Source organism: Hyperolius riggenbachi, chromosome 9 (genome assembly GCF_040937935.1).
Source record: "Hyperolius riggenbachi isolate aHypRig1 chromosome 9, aHypRig1.pri, whole genome shotgun sequence".
Lineage (NCBI taxonomy): Eukaryota > Metazoa > Chordata > Amphibia > Anura > Hyperoliidae > Hyperolius > Hyperolius riggenbachi.
This window is the reverse complement of record NC_090654.1, coordinates 218,147,993-218,169,378: the sequence shown is the minus strand read 5'-3', so window position 1 is coordinate 218,169,378 and position 21,386 is coordinate 218,147,993. Positions and strand designations below refer to the sequence as shown.

The 21,386-nt window shown below is 44.8% G+C and overlaps 1 protein-coding gene across 1 annotated transcript in view; it reads right to left on the bottom strand.

The window, feature by feature from the left end:
* The window catches only part of RPUSD3 (RNA pseudouridine synthase D3), a 31,020-nt gene extending 16,225 nt beyond the window's left edge, over positions 1 to 14,795 (bottom strand). The window contains exons 1-6 of the mRNA XM_068251887.1: positions 14,616 to 14,795; positions 11,771 to 11,937; positions 10,313 to 10,357; positions 6,353 to 6,452; positions 3,102 to 3,209; positions 465 to 549 (exon numbers count right to left, since the gene is read on the bottom strand). Of these exons, the coding sequence (XP_068107988.1) occupies positions 465 to 549; positions 3,102 to 3,209; positions 6,353 to 6,452; positions 10,313 to 10,357; positions 11,771 to 11,937; positions 14,616 to 14,734 (624 nt within the window). The 5' untranslated portion in view covers positions 14,735 to 14,795. The remainder of the gene's footprint in view (positions 1 to 464; positions 550 to 3,101; positions 3,210 to 6,352; positions 6,453 to 10,312; positions 10,358 to 11,770; positions 11,938 to 14,615) is intronic.
* Positions 14,796 to 21,386: the final 6,591 nt, after the last annotated feature.

Below are 21,386 nucleotides of genomic sequence, written 5' to 3'. Positions count from 1 at the left end.
AAGCTTAAGGCTGCTTTCACACAACAAATTGGCAAAACCAGGCCTCCCTGTTAGTACACTGTGTTCCCTGTCTGCCATCCGTCCAAACAGAAAGTGACGCGCGCTTGCGGTCACTTCCTGTTTCGGGTATGCGGAAGTGTATTGTAAACACACGCTTTCACACATGTGCGCCATGTCGTCGCAACGCCAATGTGTTTTTAAAGAACCCTGTGTCGCCATAGACTAACATGACTTCCGGGCCAACGCAGATCACCGCAGGAGCCGCGCGGTAACGTTGGTATAAGGTTTAACGTAGGTTAACTCGGGCACTTCCAGCGCCGCGTATTTCAACATAGGAAGTATGAACTTCCCCAAAAACTTTAATTAGGCTGCGGTAGCTGTGCAGCAATTTGCCGCAACACACCACGCCAGTGGGAAAGGGCCCTAAGCCTAAAGTCATCCATCATGGAAGGTGCTATTCTTACCAGGATCTGACCTGCAATTTCCTTCTCCTTCACAGCCACACTCACTTCTCCTTCTGCTGGACTCGGCACGCCCAAAGTGACCGCACTGTAAAATGAGAGGATGTTAAATAACCTGTCTTCAATAACAGGATATGATCTGTGAATTACACAATTAATGCTCACAAAGTTACTGGAACACAAATCTCTCAACTGACAACGGAAGTGAGAAGTATATGGATGCTGCCATATTAATTTCCTTTTAAATAATACCAGTTGCCTGGCAGCCCTACAGATCTTCTATGCATGAGTAGTGTCTGAATCATACACTTAAATAAAAGCATGCAGCGAATGCAGTCAAACTTAAAGGGGTTCTCCAGGTGGGGGGGGAATGTTTTGAAAATAAAATCTGACACTTACCTGAGGCTTCTATCAGCCCCCCCCCCCCCTTTTCATCATCTATTTAATATAACGTTTCAGCACTTTGCAAATGAAAACGTGCCAAAAAGTGAAAAAGTACTAACAAAATTATTTTTAGTATTTTCTTGCTTTTTGGTGGTTTAACCATTTAAGCCTTTATGAGATAGAGGCTACGTCCAGAAGGCCATGTGCTCTCCCGCGGCCGATTTCGCGTGTGCACGCGCCCTCCTGGCCGCGCATCGTTAGCCCAGAAATCAATGAATGGTGTACACATTACACTTAAAAAAAAAAAAAAGTAAATATTTACCTAAGGGTCTAAACTTTTTAAATATCAACGTAAAGATAAAATTTCTATTTTTTTTATAATTATAAGCTGGTAAATAGTGATGGATGCAAAACGGAAAAAAAATGCACTTTTATTTCCGAATAAAATATTGTCGCCATACATTGCGATAGGGACATAATTTAAATGGTGTAATACCTGGGACTATTAGGCAAATACAATACATGGGTTTTAATTATGTAGGCATGTATTATTTTAAAACTAATGGCCGAAAACGTATTCTTCCTGTTAAAATGCATTTACAGTAAAGTAGCTCTTAGCAAAATGTACCACCCAAAGAAAGCCTAATTGGTGGCTGAAAAAACAAAGATATAGATCAGTTCATTGTGATAAATAGTGATAAAATTATAGGCTAATGAATGGGATGTAAACATTGCTTGGATGCATAAAGTGAAAACAACTGAAGGCTGAAGTGGTTAAAATGCATTTTATTGATAAGATATTAAAAGAACACCTAGTAGAAAGCTTCGGTGAAAAAGTGAATTGCATATGGGCCCTGCTGTTTCATTTTCAGTTTTGACTACAGATGGATTTTAAGCCTCACCTGACTGTTTGAAATTAATAAATGGTTTCCATGAGATTATAAAGTATTTATATAAATGCAGACATCGTCCGCAGTGCTTTACAGAGTACATAGTTATGTCACCAACTGTCCCTCAGAGGAACTCGCCATTTTAATCCCTACTATACAGGTGAAACTCGAAAAATAAGAACATTGTACAAAAGTCCATTTATTTCAGTAATTCAACTTAAAGGTGAAACCAAAATAAAATAGGAACCCTTTGCAGGTAAATTCGCTGATTAGAGTCTGGCACTTTGAGCTGAGAATATTGAACATTTTCACAATACTGTCTTAGATTTTGGGTTATTTATAAGCTGTAAGCCATAATCATCAAAATTATAACAAATAAAAGGCTTGAAATATCTATTTCATATATTATTTTCACCTTTTAAGTTGAATTACTGAAATAAATGGACTTTTGCTCGATATTATAATTTTTCGAGTATCACCTGTAGCTTAAGGCTCATACACACATCAGACTATAGTCTTTGGAAAATGAAAGATCACAGACCAATCTTACCACCCTTCATGTAGTATGAGAGCCATACTCTACACAGTCTTTTCTATGGAGCTGAACTCCACATCAGAAAAAAATCTTTGCAAGATGCTGCACACACAGATGCTGTACAGACACAAAAGATCAGTATCTGCAAAAGATCTGTTCCTGCCAAAAATCCATTCCTACAAATTGCAATGATAGTCTATGAGATCTGCAGATCATCATACACACATGATTTAACTGATATTCATCTGCAGATCAAGCAATCATCTGCAGATCTGAAAATCCATCCTGGTGGATCTGATCTGCAGATGAATGTCAGTTAAATCATGTGTGTATGATGATCTGCAGATCTCATAGACTATCATTGCAATTTGCAGGAATGGATTTTTGGCAGGAACAGATCTTTTGCAGATACTCATCTTTTGTGTCTGTACAGCATCTTTGTGTGCAGCATCTTGCAAAGATTTCTATCTGATGGGGAGCTCAGCTCCATAGAATAGACTGTGTAGGTATGGCTCTCATACTACATGGAAGGGGGTAAAATTGGTCTGTGATCTTTCATTTTCAAAAGACTATAGTCTGATGTGTGTATGTGGCCTAAGGGTCAATTCGTGGTAGAGCCAATTAACTTATCTGTAGGTTTTTGAAATGTGAGAGAAACCCTGAGTGCCCAGAGGAAGCCCAAACAGACACAGGGAGACCATAGGCACTCCATACAGATACTGTCCTGGCCCAGATGTGACCCAGGAATCCAGCACTGGAAGGTGAGAGTGCCATCCACTGTGCTGTGAACAGGTACACAAGAGGAAAATAAATACAAAGTGGCCACCTTACCAGAATGTCATAAATGATCTGTGTGCTTTCCGACAATTCATATAAAAATCTTCAAAGTGCTTTGTAGTCACATGACAGGAGGAGAGGAGGACAAGTCCAGAACTTTCCCTACAACAGATGAGAAGTCACAACAAAGTCTAGAATCAGCATAGGCACGGAGTAACAGCTTACACTGTACATACTGTAGGTGACACAAGAATACGTCATTATTGATCAGGAATCCTTTTTTAAACATACTTTAAAAGGAACTTTAATTGAAAAGAAAGAATGTTATTTTTTTTAATTACAGTACATAGGGCTTCTTTCACTACACATACTGTACCCACTGTGTGCACTTGCTTAATCTCGCTTACATAGCTAGGATTGTGCGCCTGCGCAGTTCGTAAAGCTTTAGCGATTACCGCTAGCGTTTTGCGGGAGTGATTTTTCCACAATTAACGCGCAAAAAAAAAAAAAAATCACTGGACACTTGCGTTTTGGGAGTGATTGCGATTAGCGGTTCTATACATGCTAATCACGATCGCTCAGTAATTACCGCCAAAACGCTGCATGTAAAGCGTTCGCGGTTAAAGCAAAAAGTGAGAACACTGCCATAGGATTACATGGGCTAGCGGGTTTTAAAAACCGCTGGTGGTTTGCGGTGAGCGGGAATTGCGCGATTCCCGCTCAAGTGTGAACAAGCCCTTAGACAGTTTTTTGGTGCAACATTTGTACGTGGAATGTTTTCTGTTTCACAATTCTTGTACAGTTCTAATATAACTTCTAGCAGAGTACTGAGAGAAACAATCTGGAAGTTTACTTCCAATATCAAGTGTCAGATGCACATCTGCTGGAAGCTGTCCTTTACTCTGTACACCCAACTACTTGTGTGCATTATGATGTGCTGAACATGTCTAAGGGCTCGTTTCCACTGTTGCGGTGCAGAATCGCCTGGATTCCGCCGCTGATGAAATCGCATGCGGATGAGATTCCCCATGCGTTAGGTGAGGGTATATGCGATTTTAACCATGTCACTGCCTGTGTGAATTTTCATCGGTACCTATGCGAATTTGCAGCAAAAACCGCATGGGGAAAACGCATGCGATTTCCCTATTAAATACATTGCATGCGATTCGCACGCATTCCACTCTCAGGCAAATTCGTTGGCTCTTTTGTGCGTTTTTTCACCGCTCAAAAAAACGCACATCACCAACGCAACAGTAGAAACAGGCCCATTCCCTTGCATACCATGTGCGAATCCGCATGCGTTGGATGCATGCGGATTCGCGATAGTGGAAACGAGCCCTAATACTCCTCAGTTCCTGTGTAATGTGTGCAACGTGAGCATTTCCCACCATGCTGAATAAGTACGTGTTTGGACACAATGTACATAGAACTTTGAAAGTGGAAGCAAACTATAATCAACAGATTAAAACAAGTAAAGGGCGGTACACAAGCTAGGAAGAAACTCTGCCGAGATGCTCATTCTGTGTGGCAACTGAGAATCTAGTGATCTACCATGCCGAATTTCTAAAGCTGAGTACCCACAACTCCATTTTCCAGACAACTGGCAATGGGTTGAGTGATCGCTTCCGTGATATCTTGACTTACAGGTACAGGTTCCGGCAACTCCAACGACTTCGCACAAAGTACCGCAATTGCTCAACTTCTTGTACGCACCCATCGTGTAACGTTTTTTTCAATGTCGCACATACCCGTTGGCCGGAAGATGGATTGTGTGACACTCGTTGTTAGGGAGACATCGCTGGATCCATCTGCCTCATCGCTTCGGTGAGTATGTAGCTTTACCCCCTTTGCGGTGTGATTCTTTTACGGATTTGAGGTTCTAAAAGCCGTGCAATTTTTTTACACCCTTTCAGACCCTAAATCCCCATCTACACGATACGATTTTTTATACAATTAGATTACGATTCTATTTACGATCTGATTAAATCCGATATGTCCGATCGGGATTCAATTAGATTCAATTCGATTTGCCATTGTTTTTGCAATGGCAAATCAAATTGAATTGAATCAGGATTGGACATGTTGGATTTAATTGAATCGTAAATAGAATCGTAATCGAATCGCACAAAGAATCGTATCGTGCAGATTGGGCTTAAAACCTTGAAAAAAAAAATCACGCTGCCAGGGAGATCTGCAGCAGCCCAGCAATAACTCACCTCCCTTGCTCCAGCGCTGCAGTTATGCCTCCATCCTTCGGGTGGCGCTACGACTCTAAAGTTAAGTTGTCGGCTGGCGTCATGACGCCAGCCGGCAATCTCACCAGCAGAAAGCAGAGCCCCGGAGGAGAGGAAGAAGAATGGCGGCCGACGGGATCCCCCCAGAAGGTATGTAAAACCACCCACTATACTCTGCACAGACTTCACGGCGGCTACTCCGAGCAGAGGTCGGGATCACCGCTATTCGCTGCGGTTTTCCGTGCCGACCCTAGCTCGGGATTACCGTCAAGGAGGTAGTAGTAAAAATGTTTCTGTACCGTGTAGGTTAACAAGGAGGTTAACACGAATAAAGGAGCACACTGTATTCGCACTTCACCTGCCAGCTGGAAGTCACTAGCTCCTGAGCCACCCCAGCATCCCTCTCCATTGACCGGTACCTCATTTCTCAGCTATAGCAGAGAAGCGTGTCTGTACAGCACTTGTGCACAGCAAGATTGCTCTAGCAGTGATCATTAAGAGTGACGCACATTGAGCATGTGTACGATCCTTAAAGTGTATTTGAGATGAATAGAAGGAAAGGATTTTTACTTCAGTTACCTCTAGCCCTTCAGCTCCCTCGCCACCCTCCCGGTACCCTCGTTTGTACTGCTGTCAGCACCATAATGTCTGATTCGGATGAGTCACAGGCAACTGTGCATTTATGATCCCAGCTGCGCGCACTCCCATACTTCGCTCCCATATGCCGGCACATGTATGTGTGGTTCGTTAAGACTAACTGCGCTTGCACAGAATGCTCCTGGCCACAGGGGCCTCACATGCGCAGTGGGTCATAACCCAGCTAGAACGCAGACTGCACATCGGTATAACCAGGGGGAGGGGGGGGTTGGGGAGGTAGAGGGGGAAAGGGCTGGGGGTCTGGAAAGATGTTGAGGGAGCTGAGGGAATACAGGAGACTGGAGGAAGCCCCAAGTAAGTAAAATAGTTTCCTCCTTTTATCTCAGGTTTACTTCAACTCATATGTATGATTTAATTTGTGAGATTAGTACTTTCATAAAACCATCACTATTAGTAACATCTCTGAGCACATACTTTGGTGCCGCTCTCACGACATGCAGTTCAGATTTAACCTGCAGCAGATCCTGTAGATCTGGCAGCACAGAGACCAGAGACACCTCCTCCTCAGGGCTTCCTGCAGATACAGGAAACCAAGATTAGTAATGAAATACAGTTATACCGCTATAGCAAGACCTAGGATAACAGTTCATTAATGGGAAGATACAGGGAGAGAAGCACACAGTAAACTCGAGAAATCTGAATTTTGTGCAAAAGTCCATTAATTTAACTTAAAAGGTGAAACTAATATATAGAATAGGAACCCTTTGCAGGCGTTTTGAATTATTTAGCCGATTAGAGTCCGACACTATGAGCCTACAATATTGAATATTTTCACAATATTCGAAGGGTCTGAGATGTAGATTTGGCGGTTCTCAGAAGCTGTAAGCCATACTCATCAAAATAACAAATAATGGATTGCCATATCTCACTTTGCATGTAATGAGTATATTTCATCTATTAGTTTCACCTTTTAAGTTGAATTACTGAAATAAATGAACTTTTGCACCATATTCTAATTTTTTGAGTTGTACCTGTACTCCATAGCATATTTCTATACTACAGCATAATCGTTACAGTAAACTTTGACATAGTAAAAATTTGTGTATAATAAACTAAATGTCCCAACCAAGCCCCAATATAAGTATATGGGAGCAACGCTTGGTATAGTAAGGCTAGTTATACACCAGGACGTTGCGTTTAGGGGACGTTATAGGGCACATAACGTGCCCCTAACGCAACGCCTGGTGCTCTCTGGTGTGGACGTCGGAGTGAGTCGCGTTGTGCAGCTCACTCTGGCGTCCGTGATGCGTACTCTTGGACGCATGCGGCATCACGTGGTCCCGCCCGGCCAATCGCCGCACAGAGCGGCTGCTCCAGGAAGTAAACACTGCACGTCACTGAGTGCAGTGAATATTAATTAGCCATGTGCCCGGCCACTCTCCCCTCCTCCCCAACATGACTGAGCATGTGCAAACAGTCTAACGTGGCTTAGCCGCGGAGAACGCACAGCATGCAGCACTTTGCTGCGTTACAATGTAACGCAACGTGGGCAGTGTGAACAGCCCACTTGTGTTACATTGCTGTGCGTTGGGGGAGCGTTACAGGCTGCACTAACGTGCGCCTGTAACGTCTCTGTGTGCAAGAAGCCTAAACCCAGATATAATAGAACTTCTGTTATAGTAAACCTGTCTTTTTGGCCCCTGCGATATTCTCTATTGGGCTATAGCAGAAAGTGGGCGGGGCATGCATCAGTCAGCTGGAGACCCATGAGCTGTGGTCGGTAGGCAGGATGGCAGAAAATTGTAGCCTGCTGGCTATCTGCACGCTATTTTGGGTCTGTGTGGATTACCATGTAAGATCCAAGCTCCCTGTGTAAGCTTCTGCCTGATTACTGAGAGAATTGCCTGCATCTGTGACTTGCTTGTGCATGGCTGCAGCCCAACACCATCATCCAGGCTGCACATAAATGTGGACAGAGGAGCACACTATCAGTATTCAGTAGTGTACCTGAACTAAATGGTGAGACCTATGCTTCCTGTGCAAGCTGTTGCGTGACTATTGCATGCAAATCCCTGCATACTGAGTACTGTGCATTTTGATCTAGCTTAGACACACTGTCTGTGCTCGCTTGCTGAAGCATGGAAAAGAAAAAAAAAAAAACCCAAAAAAAACAGCCAATTATTGATTGAATTAATATCCAGTACTTTAGTATACTTTATGTGTTTGAGCTAAAAAAATGAAGGAAAAAAAAAAAAAAAAAGTAGGAACTGCAAGATGCAAGATACAAGAATACAACGGAAGCTCGCATTCAGTGGGATCCCTTTATAGTAAACTCCAAGGGACCGGGAAACATAGTTTTACTATATCAGACGTTAAAGAGAACCCGAGATGGTTCTGGGGGCGGGGGGACAGATGGGACACAGAGGCATGTTCTCTGCCTCATGACATGCCTCTGTGTCCCCAGACCGCCGCTCTCTGCCCCCCCCCCCCCACCCCCATGCTATGGCCCCCTGGAGATTAGCGACAATATTTGTCACTAATTGGGAGGTAAACACAGGGGTGAAAAATACCCTGTTCAAAACACCCGCCAGGGTTTCCTGAGCTGCCATTGGGTAGCTCTCCCTGGCCACACCTCCTGCCTCTCCCCCGCCTCCCTGCACTCTGAGAGACACACAGTCTCTCAGTGCAGAGTTGTGACCTATAGGTCACTAAAGAGAAAGTGGGCCATTACAGCCCACGGGAGCGGCGTTTTTTGAGGCTACCTAATTCGCGGAGCTGAGCGGATCAGGTAGCAGCAAAAAACGCTGCTCCCGTGGGCTGTAATGGCCCACTTTCTCTTTAGTGACCTATAGGTCACAACTCTGCACTGAGAGCATAAGTCAATCGCACATGCTGCAAGATGTTGGGCCGACTTGCTCGATCGGGTACGCAGCGGTAACGGCGTGCAATTTCAGGACGATCGACAAACCCCCGATGCTGTCCCCCCCAACGCAAGTTATAATTACATGTCCGCAGCCTCCGCTTGTCCTCCGCTAACTCCGTGCGGGCTTTAATCTCCATACACACGCGCCACACATGGTTGCCTAGTAAGGGCACGCATGTCAGATGTCACATGTGGCCACGTTACTAGGCAACCACACGGCGCACATAAATGAAGAACACAGTGCGCCTTGAACCAGTGGGGGACAAGCGGAGGCCGTCATGTAGCACTTGCACTAGGTGGAGGGTTGCATTTAACATAACGTCACAAGGCCGATTCCTGATCAGTTTCAGCATGAAATTGATCGGGAATTGGCCTGCGGTGTATGGGCAGCCAACAGATCTCAAATGGTGAAAGAGACAAGAGCGCTCCTTTGGTGTATTACTTTTCTTTACTTTAAAATACCACGCATACAAATTACACTTACAGTGTGTTAAAAACAAAAGCGCATCTCAGGCCTGCCAGCCGTCCTCTCCTACCCTGTGTTTGGCCAAAACGACAGGTGCGGTGTCTCCCGACGCGGAGCTGGATTCGGTGGGCGGGGCGACGAAGGCGTGGTTAGCGCCGAAATGCGTAGTGACGTCAGACGGCTCCAGCGTGACCAGGCCCCGCCCACCGAATCCAGCTCCGCGTCGGGAGACACCGCACCTGTCGTTTTGGCCAAACACAGGGTAGGAGAGGACGGCTGGCAGGCCTGAGATGCGCTTTTGTTTTTAACACACTGTAAGTGTAATTTGTATGCGTGGTATTTTAAAGTAAAGAAAAGTAATACACCAAAGGAGCGCTCTTGTCTCTTTCACCATTTTACTCAGGTCACTGGCACCACCCAGCAACCAGGAGCAGCACCTTGAAAACCATCACAGCCCATACTGAGTGAGAGGGTAGCGCAGGAGATTCTCTTCCTTCTAAGCCAACAGATCTCTCCTATCAAACTAGATTAGAGAGAGATACGTCTCTTGGTCGAATCTGCCCATCATCGCTAGATGTATGGCTACCTTAAAGCACACGCAGAGGTGTTAATCTCACCTGAAAGGATTTTTCACGATAGTTTCAGGGGACTCTTTAGCCTAAATCAATGTAGCTCTCTGCTAAGCAGCTTACCCTGTCCTACAGATAGGAGGGGCGCAAGTAGTTGCAGTAGAGAGATTAAAATAATGCTTGGCTGATTGCATCTACTCCTCAGTTTCTGCTCCATTTTTAACAATTCAGCAGGAACAGGAAGTAGAAATAAGAGAAATTGTTCATTTTTATAGCAAGAAAAAAAGAGCAAATAATAAAGACTTGATAATTGTGATGTGCTCTACTGCTTAATGTAAAATATCATTATGAACTATACAGCAGTTCCTCTTTTAAAAAAAAAATACACTAACTGGAGTTTAATGTTGAAATGTTATGCTGAAATATATGCAACTGTGTCATTTTTTTTTAAAGAGCACTGAAATGCTAATGGATACCTAAAATGGTCAATCCTTGTGGTTTGCTGATGGCAACAAGTGGACCTGGAAAAGACACACATCGAAATTAGTAAATACAAAATAAAATGTATACGCAACACAGTGCACTCCATAGCAAAATAAATGACAGCTATATGCTAATTTATAAATTGTCAAAGCATTTGTCCTAGACAATCTTGGCCACACTGCAAATCATTGTTTCAAGTGATATATCGCCTAATAACTACAGAAATCCAGCATAAACATGACACATTTTTATAAATTGTAATACAGACCTATTGATTTAGGAGACTGTGGCTGCTTGTTTTTTTGCAGCTTGCTTAAAGGGATCATGAGGTGAGAGTGATATGGAGGCAGCCATATTTATTTCCTTCTAAACTATACACCAGTTGCCTGGCAGACCTGCTGTTCTCTTTGGCTGCAATGTCTAAATCGTACACCGAAGACAAGCATGTGGCTATTCCAGTCAGACTTGAGTTACAGCACCTGACCTGCATGTTTGTTCAGGGTATATGGCTAAAAGTATTAATGTAGTCATATATTTTTGGACTTGGCAGCCAATCGACCATCAGATTCGATAATTATCAAATCGGATGAAAATCAGTGCCGCCCAGTGCATAACCAGTCGGCGATGCAACCAACCGTCAGGCCCAAATTGGTTGCATGTATCGATTGGACATGCTGCAAGACGTCGGGCCATTGTGGTCAAATAGGTGCACAGCAGTAAGGGCGATACCAGGACGAGTGACATAAGCAATGAAACCTCTGGTACTATTCACCCAGTGTATAAATGTAACACCTCCAGTGTGTGCATTTATTCATTACCTGTTCTGTGTAACCCGTCGATGTTTGGAATCACCTGCTCTTTCACGAGCAGTATACAGACCAAGGGTGTGGCGAGCGTGACATCACACACGCGTCTCTATGCTATATGCCGGTGGCGTGTATAGAGAAAAGGAAGAGCAGAGGATTCTGAAGACAGGCGGCGGGTGGTGGGCGACACAGGACAGGTAATGTATAAATGTACACACAGGAAGTACATTTATACACTGGGGGGAAGCAGTGAGGCGACAGAGTCGGACGATTCCCAAGAGATTTCAGCATGCAATTGATCGGGAATTGGCCCGCAGTGTATGGGTAGCCGACACATCTCTCTCTAATCAGAGTCGATCAGAGAGAGATTTTTCTCTTGGTTGAATATACCCATTATCACCTGATGTATGGCCCAAGAGCTCGTGGTGACCCAAAACAACTAGGAAAGTATAGGGGACTAGAAGTATAAGGGACCGAAAAGCCGCAAAGGATAAGCAGGACAGTTCGGCAATGTGCATCGTTTAAAAGGAAATAAATAGGTCAGCCTCCATATGTCTATCACCTCGGGTTCCCTCAGGATTCCTGCAGTTATAGATAAGCAATAGTGAATGGTAATCATGGGTCATCACACAGATTTACTGTTACCTTCTCTGTAGATGACATTCTGAGCCAGATGTTTACACAAATCTTCCCTGCTCAGTTTGCTGACATTGGTCACCCCAGGGTTACTCAGGATGCTGCCTCTGTCCTCTCTGCTGCCAGACATACGCACTATCCTAGCTTTATCTTGTGCTGACAGATGCTCCAGGTACCTGCCACAGAAAAACAAATTACTAGCTGATCGGCTGTAAAGCTGATCTTGTGCCTTTAAAGTGAAACTCTGCTCAAAGTGGAAATTTCACAGTAAAAAGGTTTTCTAGTAGCCCGTACATACAAAGCGAAACTCTGCTCAAAGAAATAGCCGGTTTCAATTAATCAAATAAGGAAACATTTTATTTTATTCTAGACACACTTCTGAGTATTTCTTCACATAATTACCTTATTTAAAGCAAACCTGAGACAAAAGGGAGGAAAGTATTTTTTTCTTGCCTTCCTCCAGCCCCCTGTAGCCCTTCTGCTCCCTCGATGTCCTTCCGTTCACCTCCGTTGTGCAGCCCACAATTCAGTTCTGGCCATGTGGACCTTCTCGATCACACTCCCGTAGCCACATGCACTCTGCATCAGAGCAGGTACAGTCTTAACGAACTGCACATGCATGGAATGTACCTGGCCACTGGGGTGCGAACAGAGGTGCATGTGGCCCGGACCAGGGCTGTGGAGTCGGGACAAAGATCAGCCGACTCCGACTTCTCAGTTAATGAAACTACCGACTCCAACTCTGACTCCGGGTACCCAAAATGGCTCAGACGAATACTTACCAGGGTTGTGGATTTGGTACAAAAATCATCCGACTCCGACTCCTCAGTTTAGGAAACCACAAACTCCGACTCCAACTCCAGGCACCCAAAATTGCTCCGACTCCACAGCCCTGGCCAGGACCGCACATATGTAGGAGCCCGCAACGGAGCCAAATCGCTGACTTTACGGGACTGTCAGCCACACAACTGAGAGGACTTGAAGGTCAGCGATTGAGCTGATGGACTACAGAGGACTTGAAGTCCCAGGTGAGTAAAAATCCTTTTCTCCCCTTCATCTCAGGTACACTTTATGCATTTATCATATCTTTTCACAAGGTTTTGGGTGCTGGAGAAAATAATGTGATTCCACAGTTCACAAGCGCAGTGCAGAAATCCAGGGACATTGCAATAGACCAGCATTTCTCACTCTGGGTGCCATGCCGTTTATCCCTGTCTGTACCGTTTTACCCCACTCTCACTGCAGAGCTTTTGGAGTTGTGATACTTTTCCCTGACTCAGCTGTACTGCTCTGATTGGTCTGCGGGTGACCTCTAGTGAGTGGATGCAGTAAAGCCTGCCTAGACCTGTCATACCCTTCCTAGACCTGTCATACCTGAGGGGAAGGCTCCAATTAGTCCAGTGTTGACTGAACTCCCATCGGTGCCAACTACAAGAATCAGTGAGCAGGTAAGGAAGGTGAAGGAGGGGGGTGATTGAATAGCATGCTGACTGCAGCAGGCATATTGAAACCCCCATGCCACTCCCTCCCCCCCCCCTCCATGATATGACCTATTACCTAAGGAGAGGGAAGGCTCTGGGTCCTACAGAGCCTTCCCGTTTCTCCCAGGGCTGTGGAGTCGGAGTCGAGGAGTCGGGGCAATTTTGGGCACCCGGAGTCGGAGTCGTTGATTTCATAAACTGAGGAGTCGGAGTCAGGTGATTTTTGTACAAATTCCACAGCCCTCTTAAGTATTAGACTAAGGAGTCGGAGTCTAGGTCATTTTGGGTAGCCGGAGTCTCATAAACTAAGGAGTCGGAAGATTTTTGTACCGACTCCACAGCCCTGGTTTCTCCTATGGTCCCCGCGTTGCAGTGCTGGATCCCCAGTTAGCAGTCTCTGGTCAATGGGTCAGAGACTACTCAATTCCGCCGCTGCGGGAGGCTTCAGCAATCTTTGGGAGCCCAAATGCTCCCAAAGACGGGCCACTCTGTACTGCGCGAGAATGCAGTCGGAGATGGGGGAGCCAGCGGTGGAATGCAGGGGCTGTGGAAGGAACAGGAAGGCTCTATGAGACCCAGAACCTTCCCTCTCCTTCAGATAAGTATCTATTCTTTATTTTAATAACACTTCAGACTCCCTTTAATGCGGTCTGTGTCCTTAACAATCCCAATGTATGCTGGCACAATCTGCACTGCATGGGCATCGATTTTTAATAGATTTCAAGGTAAAATGTATCAAAAATCTATTTGTAGTGCGTATCAATAATAGAGCTCTCTCTGATCAGATTTCAGTCCGAGAGGGATCTATCTGCTGGTAAAATCTTGTGACCATCTGACAGTGAATGGCCACCTTAAGGCCCATACACACGTCGGATTTCCACGAACGACGGGTCGTTTGAACGTCCCGTCGTTCGCCCGCTAAATCGGGCGTGTGTACAGACTATCGCTCGCTTGATAAGAGTGATTTTGAACGACCCGCCCGGTGGATAGTCTTATCACTAGCTGCTCTCAGCTAATCCCTGTCTCTTTATGTTTGTAGTACTGACATCCTCTGCAGCACTTTACAGAGTATATATTCATGTCACAGACTGTCCTCAAAGGAGCTCACAATCTAATCCCTACCAAGGTCATACTAGCATTCCAGCATGTGATTTGGTCAAGGGGTGCCTTGAAAAAAAAATGCATAATCACTCAGGGTGCCTTCACCCGAAAAAGTTTGCGAACCACTTCCATGGACACACATCTTCCACACCCCGGAGTCTGGACTCAGACGCCGCTGACTGGAGTATACGATTCCCCCACGGCAAGAATTCACACTAGACAAACAAAAACAATATATGCACGCAGCTCTAGATCAGTGAAGTTGAACTCACCAGGGCACCGAGTGCTTCCCCCGGGAACTGCACAGCTGCAGGCTGGGAATGTAACAGCTCAGCCTCGACACACACAGCCCACCTCCGCTGGAAATAACACGCTTCCATGTTACAGCCATAATCTCCTGTACCCCTCACATCTACACTTCACATGCTGCCTTCCTGACAGCTGACATCTTGTGTCCTACTGCGCATGTGCGGGAGGCAGCAAAGCATGCAGGGACATGTCTCTAGAAAATGGTTCTGGCGTGGGCTTATAATGTAGTTGTATTGTTATTTTAATTTTAATAGAAGGCTTTCGAACATACAAAGGAAGTTACTAGCGCTCTGCAGAAAGATAAACGAGCTGGTAAAAGCATGAGGCCAGATTATTATAACAACCCCCCCCCCATCCAGGTGAAATATGTTAAATGTAGATTGTATGGTACAGTAAAGGCAGCCATACATCGGGCACCTTGGCAGCAGATTAACCATCGGATTTGATAATTATTATTGAAACAGATGAAATCTGGTGGCGCCAATCGACATTGAAAACAATTTCAGACCGATATTGGTCGCGTGTATCAGTCGGACAGCCTGCAAAATGTAGGGCCGACTTTCTCAATCGGGTGCAAGGTGCTAATGGCGTGCGATATCGAGATGAACCCCCGTCGCCATTGGCTCCATCTTCATACACGTGCCCCGCGTAACCTAGGCACATGTTTGACATCACACACGTCCATCATGTGGGGCACGTATTGAAGACGGAGCCTGCGGCAGACAGGTAATGTATAGGGGGAGGGGGGAGGTAACATTTTACATTAGGAGGGCAGCGGCACAAGGACGAGTCCCGAGAGATCTCATGCTGAAATTGATCGGGAATCAGCCTGTGGTGTATGGACAACCGAAATTACCACCTGAGCACTGGCATAACCGCAATTAACATTGCAGTCAGCTTCTCCTGAGCACTGGCTAGGCACTTACTAGCACTTGGTATCAGTGGTGAAATTGTTGGCTCCCCCATGGATTCATATCTGAGCTGTTTTCTGCCCCCATCCACCCCCCAGTATTACCACCATGTGTCAAGCTGCATTTTAATTGATAAATCCACAGTGCTAAAAGTAACCCTGTGAGTTAAAGAGGAACTGTCTCGAAATTCTTAAAATTTAAAACACATACAAATAAGAAGTACATTTTTCCCAGAGTAAAATGAGCCATAAATTACTTTTCTCCTATGTTGCTGTTACTTACAGTAAGTAGTAGAAATCTGACATTACCGACAGATTTTGGACTAGCCCATCTTCTCATAGGGGGGTTGTCAGGGTTGTTTTTATTTTAAAAGCATTTAGTGAATGGCAGTTGCTCCGTCCAACTGTCAAAACAGTGTGCAGGGAGGCTGGCCAGCATCTTTGTGTCTTTTTTTAAATCATGTAGCGAGCCCAGGGCTCGCTACATGATAGCCGCTGAGCAGCGGCAGCTCCGCAGCCACTCCGATCGAACGAGATTTCCTGCTGGGTTTCCCCGGTCGCCATGGCGACGTCGTGACATCATAGGGAATCCCGGGCCACCCCTTAGCGCTGCCTGGCCCTGACAGGCTGCGCAAGGGGTCTGGAGCGGGGGGGGGGGGGGGGGGGGGGGGGCGGCGCGACATTGCAGATATCGGCGGATCGACGGCGAGCGGATGTTACAAGCAGCTAGCAAAGTGCTAAAATTATGCAAATCGGCCCAGCGGGGCCTGAGAAATCCTCCTGCGCAGGTTACCCCGGGATAACCGGCAAGGAGGTTAATCATTTTCAGGGAATGTCTTTATAAAGAATAAAGGCCATGCTGAAAATCAAATCCCCCATGAAGAGATAGACTAGCCCACGACCTGTCAGATTTCTACTACCTACTGTAAGTGACAGCAACATAGGAGAAAAGTAATTTATGGCTCATTTTACTCTGGGAGAAATGTACTTCTTATTTGTATGAGTTTTAAATTTTAAGATTTTAGCGACCGTTCCTCTTTAAAGAGGAACTCCAGTGAAAATAATGTAATAAAAAAGTGCTTCATTTTTACAATAATTATGTATAAATGATTTAGTCAGTGTTTGCCCATTGTAAAATTATTTTAAATCCCTGATTTACATTCTGACATTTATTACATGGTGACATTTTTACTGTTGGCAGATGATGTAGCTGCTGCATGCTTTTTTGGCAGTTGGAAACAGCTGTAAACAGCTATTTCCCACAATGCAACAAGGTTCACAGACAGGAAACTGCCAGAAGTACCATGGTACTCAGAGCTTCTTGTGGGAGGGGTTTCACCAAAATATCAGTCATACAGCGCCCCCTGATGGTCTGTTTGTGAAAAGCAATAGATTTCTCATGTAAAAGGGGGTATCAGCTACTGATTGGGATAAAGTTCAATTCTTGGTCGGAGTTTCTCTTTAATAAAACAAAAAGTGGAGAGGGAAGATGCTGGATCCTCCGGAACTCCCACCGTCTCCCTCCACCTCACCATTCTAGTGCTGAGACCCCCGAAACATGGCCACACTGCATCTGCATAGTAGCACGGACCCGCTCGGGTTTCGGCAGAAAAATCTGAGCCTGATCGGGTCCATGCTACTGCACATGTGCAAGCCGTTGACAAGGGCTTGTCGACGGTTTGCAGAGGAGACAGCGCAGGACAGTCAGCTGGATAGAATACTGGTTAAAGTGAACCCAACTTGAGAGTAATATAAAGGCTGCCATATTTATTTCCTTTTAAACAATGCCAGTTGCCTGGCCGGCCTGCTGATCTATTTGGCTGCAGAAGTGTCTGAGTAACACCTGAAACAAGCATGCAGCTAATCTTGTCAGAACTGACAATATTGTCAGAAACATCAGATCTGCTACATGCTTGTTCAGGGTCTATGGCTGAAAGCATATGAGGCACAGGATCAACATGACAGTCAGACAACTGGTATTTCTTGAAAGTAAATAAATATGGCAACCTCCCATATCACTCTCACCTCGGATTTACTTTAAAGGGAAGGTCCAAGCAAAAAAAAAAAATGAGTTTAACTTACCTGGGGCTTCTACCAGCCCCATGTAGCCATCCTGTGCCCTCATAGTCACTCACTGCTGCTCCAGTCCCCCGCTGGCAGCTTTCTGACCTCGGAGGTCAGGGCCGCATTGCGTACATTTTTACGCATTCCCGCTAGTGCAGGAGCATTAACATATACATTTTTACGCGTTAGTGGTGCAACGCATACATTTTTGTTCCTGCACTAGCTGGAATGCGTAAAAATGTATGCAATGCGGCCCTGACCTCCGAGGTCAGAAAGCTGCCAGCGAGGGACTGGAGCAGCAGTGAGTGACTACGAGGGCACAGGATGGCTACATGGGGCTGGTAGAAGCCCCAGGTAAGTTAAACTCATTTTTTTTTTTTTGCTTGGACCTTCCCTTTAAGGATATTGCTTTTGATGTAGGGTTTGAGCCTTGACCAGGGTTCAAATCCCAGCTCAAACCAGTATGTTTAATAGTAAGGAGTCTTTGGGCAATGCTCCCTAATGATTCTGGTCACCCTTGGAGCATGCCCTAAGTGGCTGCAGTCCTGAAGCACTTTGAGGCCTAGGACCCACTGGCAGTGCTTTTTTAAGTGCTTGTAAAAGCTCCTGGTAATGTAATGCTATGGGGTTTTTTTTATCACATTCCTCAAGTGGGATCCCACACATTGCATTACAATAGCAAGAGCTTTTCAAATCTGCTATTGGGTCCCAGGCTCGAGTCTGTCAGGAGAAAAACGCAATATAAATGTTGTGTCTTGTTTTGGAACGGGCTAGTGGGGGAGGACAGGGGAAGCCACTATTAAGGTGAGTACTTATATGGGACAATTTTTTATCCTACAGGTACACTTTAAAATCAATCTAAGGTCAGCTGTGCAGTCTGCCAAACATAGATACTGGGTGTAGTTTATATCTCCAGTGTCATATGCATGGAAACATCCTGTGCTGTCTGCCACACATATGGCCTCAATTCGCTAAGGGCTCTTTCACATCAGAGCTTGCGTTGGAGAACGCTCAAAGCATACGTTTTGTTGTATGCCTTTTACTGCGTTTTGATATGCGTTGCACTGCAGTGAGTGTGCGTTTTTAATCCGTTTTCAATGCGTTACTGCACATAGAAAAACGCAGGTAATTTTTTTTTCTTTTAGTTGTCAACTTTCTACATTGTTCCTCTGTTGCATTCTGGGACTGATTGCCTGCGTTAACGGATTAAAAACGCGCATAGTGTGCGTTTTACATTGACTAACATTGTAACGCATAAAGCTAGCGTTGGCCGAAAAACTGCGCCTGGGTGCAGTGTAACGCAACGCACAAAAACGCAGCGTTATATGTGAAAGCTAAAATGAAAGTCTATGGACTTTCATTTCACCTTGGGTAACGCAAACTTTACCCTTTGCGTTGAAACGCAGAAAATCTGCCCTAATGTGAAAGAGCCCTAAGCAGTTTAGACTAGTCTACTGATTGGTTTGGTGTAAATCAGTTGCATCAAAATGGAATTCACTATTGCTTTAGACCAAATGTCTAAAGCATTACACCAAACCATCAGTAGACTAAAAACCATCAGTAGACTAAAAACCATCAGTAAACTAGTCTAAACATTATCCATAGATAATGGGTGTAGCGCATTAGTCTTCACACATTCACTCATTAGTTTTAGATGCATTTAAATATGATCACCAGAAGGTCAAACTGTGCATTTCAGTTAAGCTCACTTTTCACTGTGGTGTAATAGGGGGCGGGTAGGTTGGCTATGAGCCCGTTTGACGTCCATTTGAACAAGATCTGTGTATCCTGTAGATTCCTCAATAGGGATGGTCGGAAATGCTGATTCTGCAGAGGTTCCGATTTCTGCTAATGCTGATTACCAATTCTGCAGATTTCCAATTTTCCACATTCTCTAATTGGCCAAATTCTTCCAAGTTGACTCAGAAGTATTCAACCAATCAGAGAATGCAGAATGTTACCGCGGTAATTGGAATACCACAGACATTTTAGGCCAATCACAAGCCACAGAAATACTCGGTAGTATCACAGTCTTACATAGTCATTTTGGTTGAAAAAAGACATACGTCCATCGAGTCTAGTGATTAGTCTAAAATGACTGCAGCAATCTGATTTTCGTGGAAGAATTCTGCATTCTCTGATTGGTCCAATGCTTCTGAGTTCTGCAATTGGGCTACAATGACCCAGTTGCAGCAAAGTAGATTTTCACGAAAATCTGTTTTCCAATCGGAAATATGGACATTTCAATTCCGCTGAACCTGAATGAGCATCGCTACTTCTCAATATCAATCTACTCATGCAAACACGTCAGGCATGAAGGAGTAAAGTATATAACTGTAAATTTGCAGCTCGTCCATCCCTGTTAGTGGAGCTCATCTTTGCTGGTTATGCTATAAGGTGCCCCAGGTGCGGCTCCTGCAGCCATATTTAATGTTCCCCCAGGGGGCAGTTCTGTCCTGGAGATAAGCAGAGCGGCATCTCCAGAGAATGTAATCACAGAGTCCATATAGAGCAATTCATGTCACAACACAGTAACACTTGCACACAGCAAGATTCCCAATGTGTCGCATCACATCTCACTCAAGCTTGGGCTCTCTCCTGCCCTCTTCTACTTCACGGACAACTGCAAATCCCGCCATGCTGAAATTATTACAATAAGTCCTTTACACAAATTTCTGCTTTTTGTAATATATTGCTATTTCAGTTTACACTCAATTGAGAATTTCCAGAAGAGGTGTGTCCAACATGATTAGACACACAGGTAAAAGCTGACGTGTATCAGAGCAAAACATAGCTCCTTAATCATAGCTTATGATAGCAATGATTAAGGAGCCATGTTTTGCTCCAATACGTGGAAGTAAAAAAACGCAATCGCTCGGCAAAACCGATTAGAAAAGCATTTTAAACAAAAAGCGCAGGTAATCGTCGGGAATCGGAAAAAAAACCTCTACAAATTCGAAGAGAGCTCTGTATTCTGAAGCTTATTATCTCAACTGTCGGTCACTGTATTTTGTTTTTTTCTGCAGAGGACAGTACAAAAGTTCACTAGCCTGCTCTGTGCAATAATTTAGAATGCTGAGTGTAATGTGTAAACTGCAAATATTAGAGAATGATGTTATAAAAATAAAAAATATCTGAAAATAAAAATATGAGACTATTTTCTTTGCTACTAATGTTCTATTAATTATCCAAACTACACAACCAATTCATTATATCATAATTTGTTTTTTGCTTAAGTGTAGCTTTAAACACTGGCTACTTCTCTATTTGGCCACGGCCCTTCCCCACTCTGCTTATCACTCCAAACATCCCCATGGTGGGCTGAGACTATTCACTGGGTAACGGAGCAGTGCTTTACCAGCGCTGCTAGATTTGGGCGCAGCTGGCGCCTCCATAGACTACAATAGGAATCATTCCTATTGCAGTGCTCAGTGAGTAATGTCGGCTCCGTCAGAAGACAGAGCCGAAGTTGCTTAAAAAACACAATAATTCAGCCTCCAGCAATCGCTGGAAGCCGAATTATTTCATTCCCCCACTATCCATGGCGGCCTGGAGGGGGAATAGTAATTAAAACGGCCCGGACTTGTGCAGAAGCAGGATCAGCCGTAAAACAGCTTGTGACGGACGAGCCGTCAGACCAGAAAACGCAACTGCAATCGGTTTCCTGCTTCGATTGTCGTTGCGCTGCCAAATTAGAATCTTATGTCTGTGGATACCAGGCAGTCCAGCCTGGGGGGGTCTCTGCTGTCTTCATAGGAGT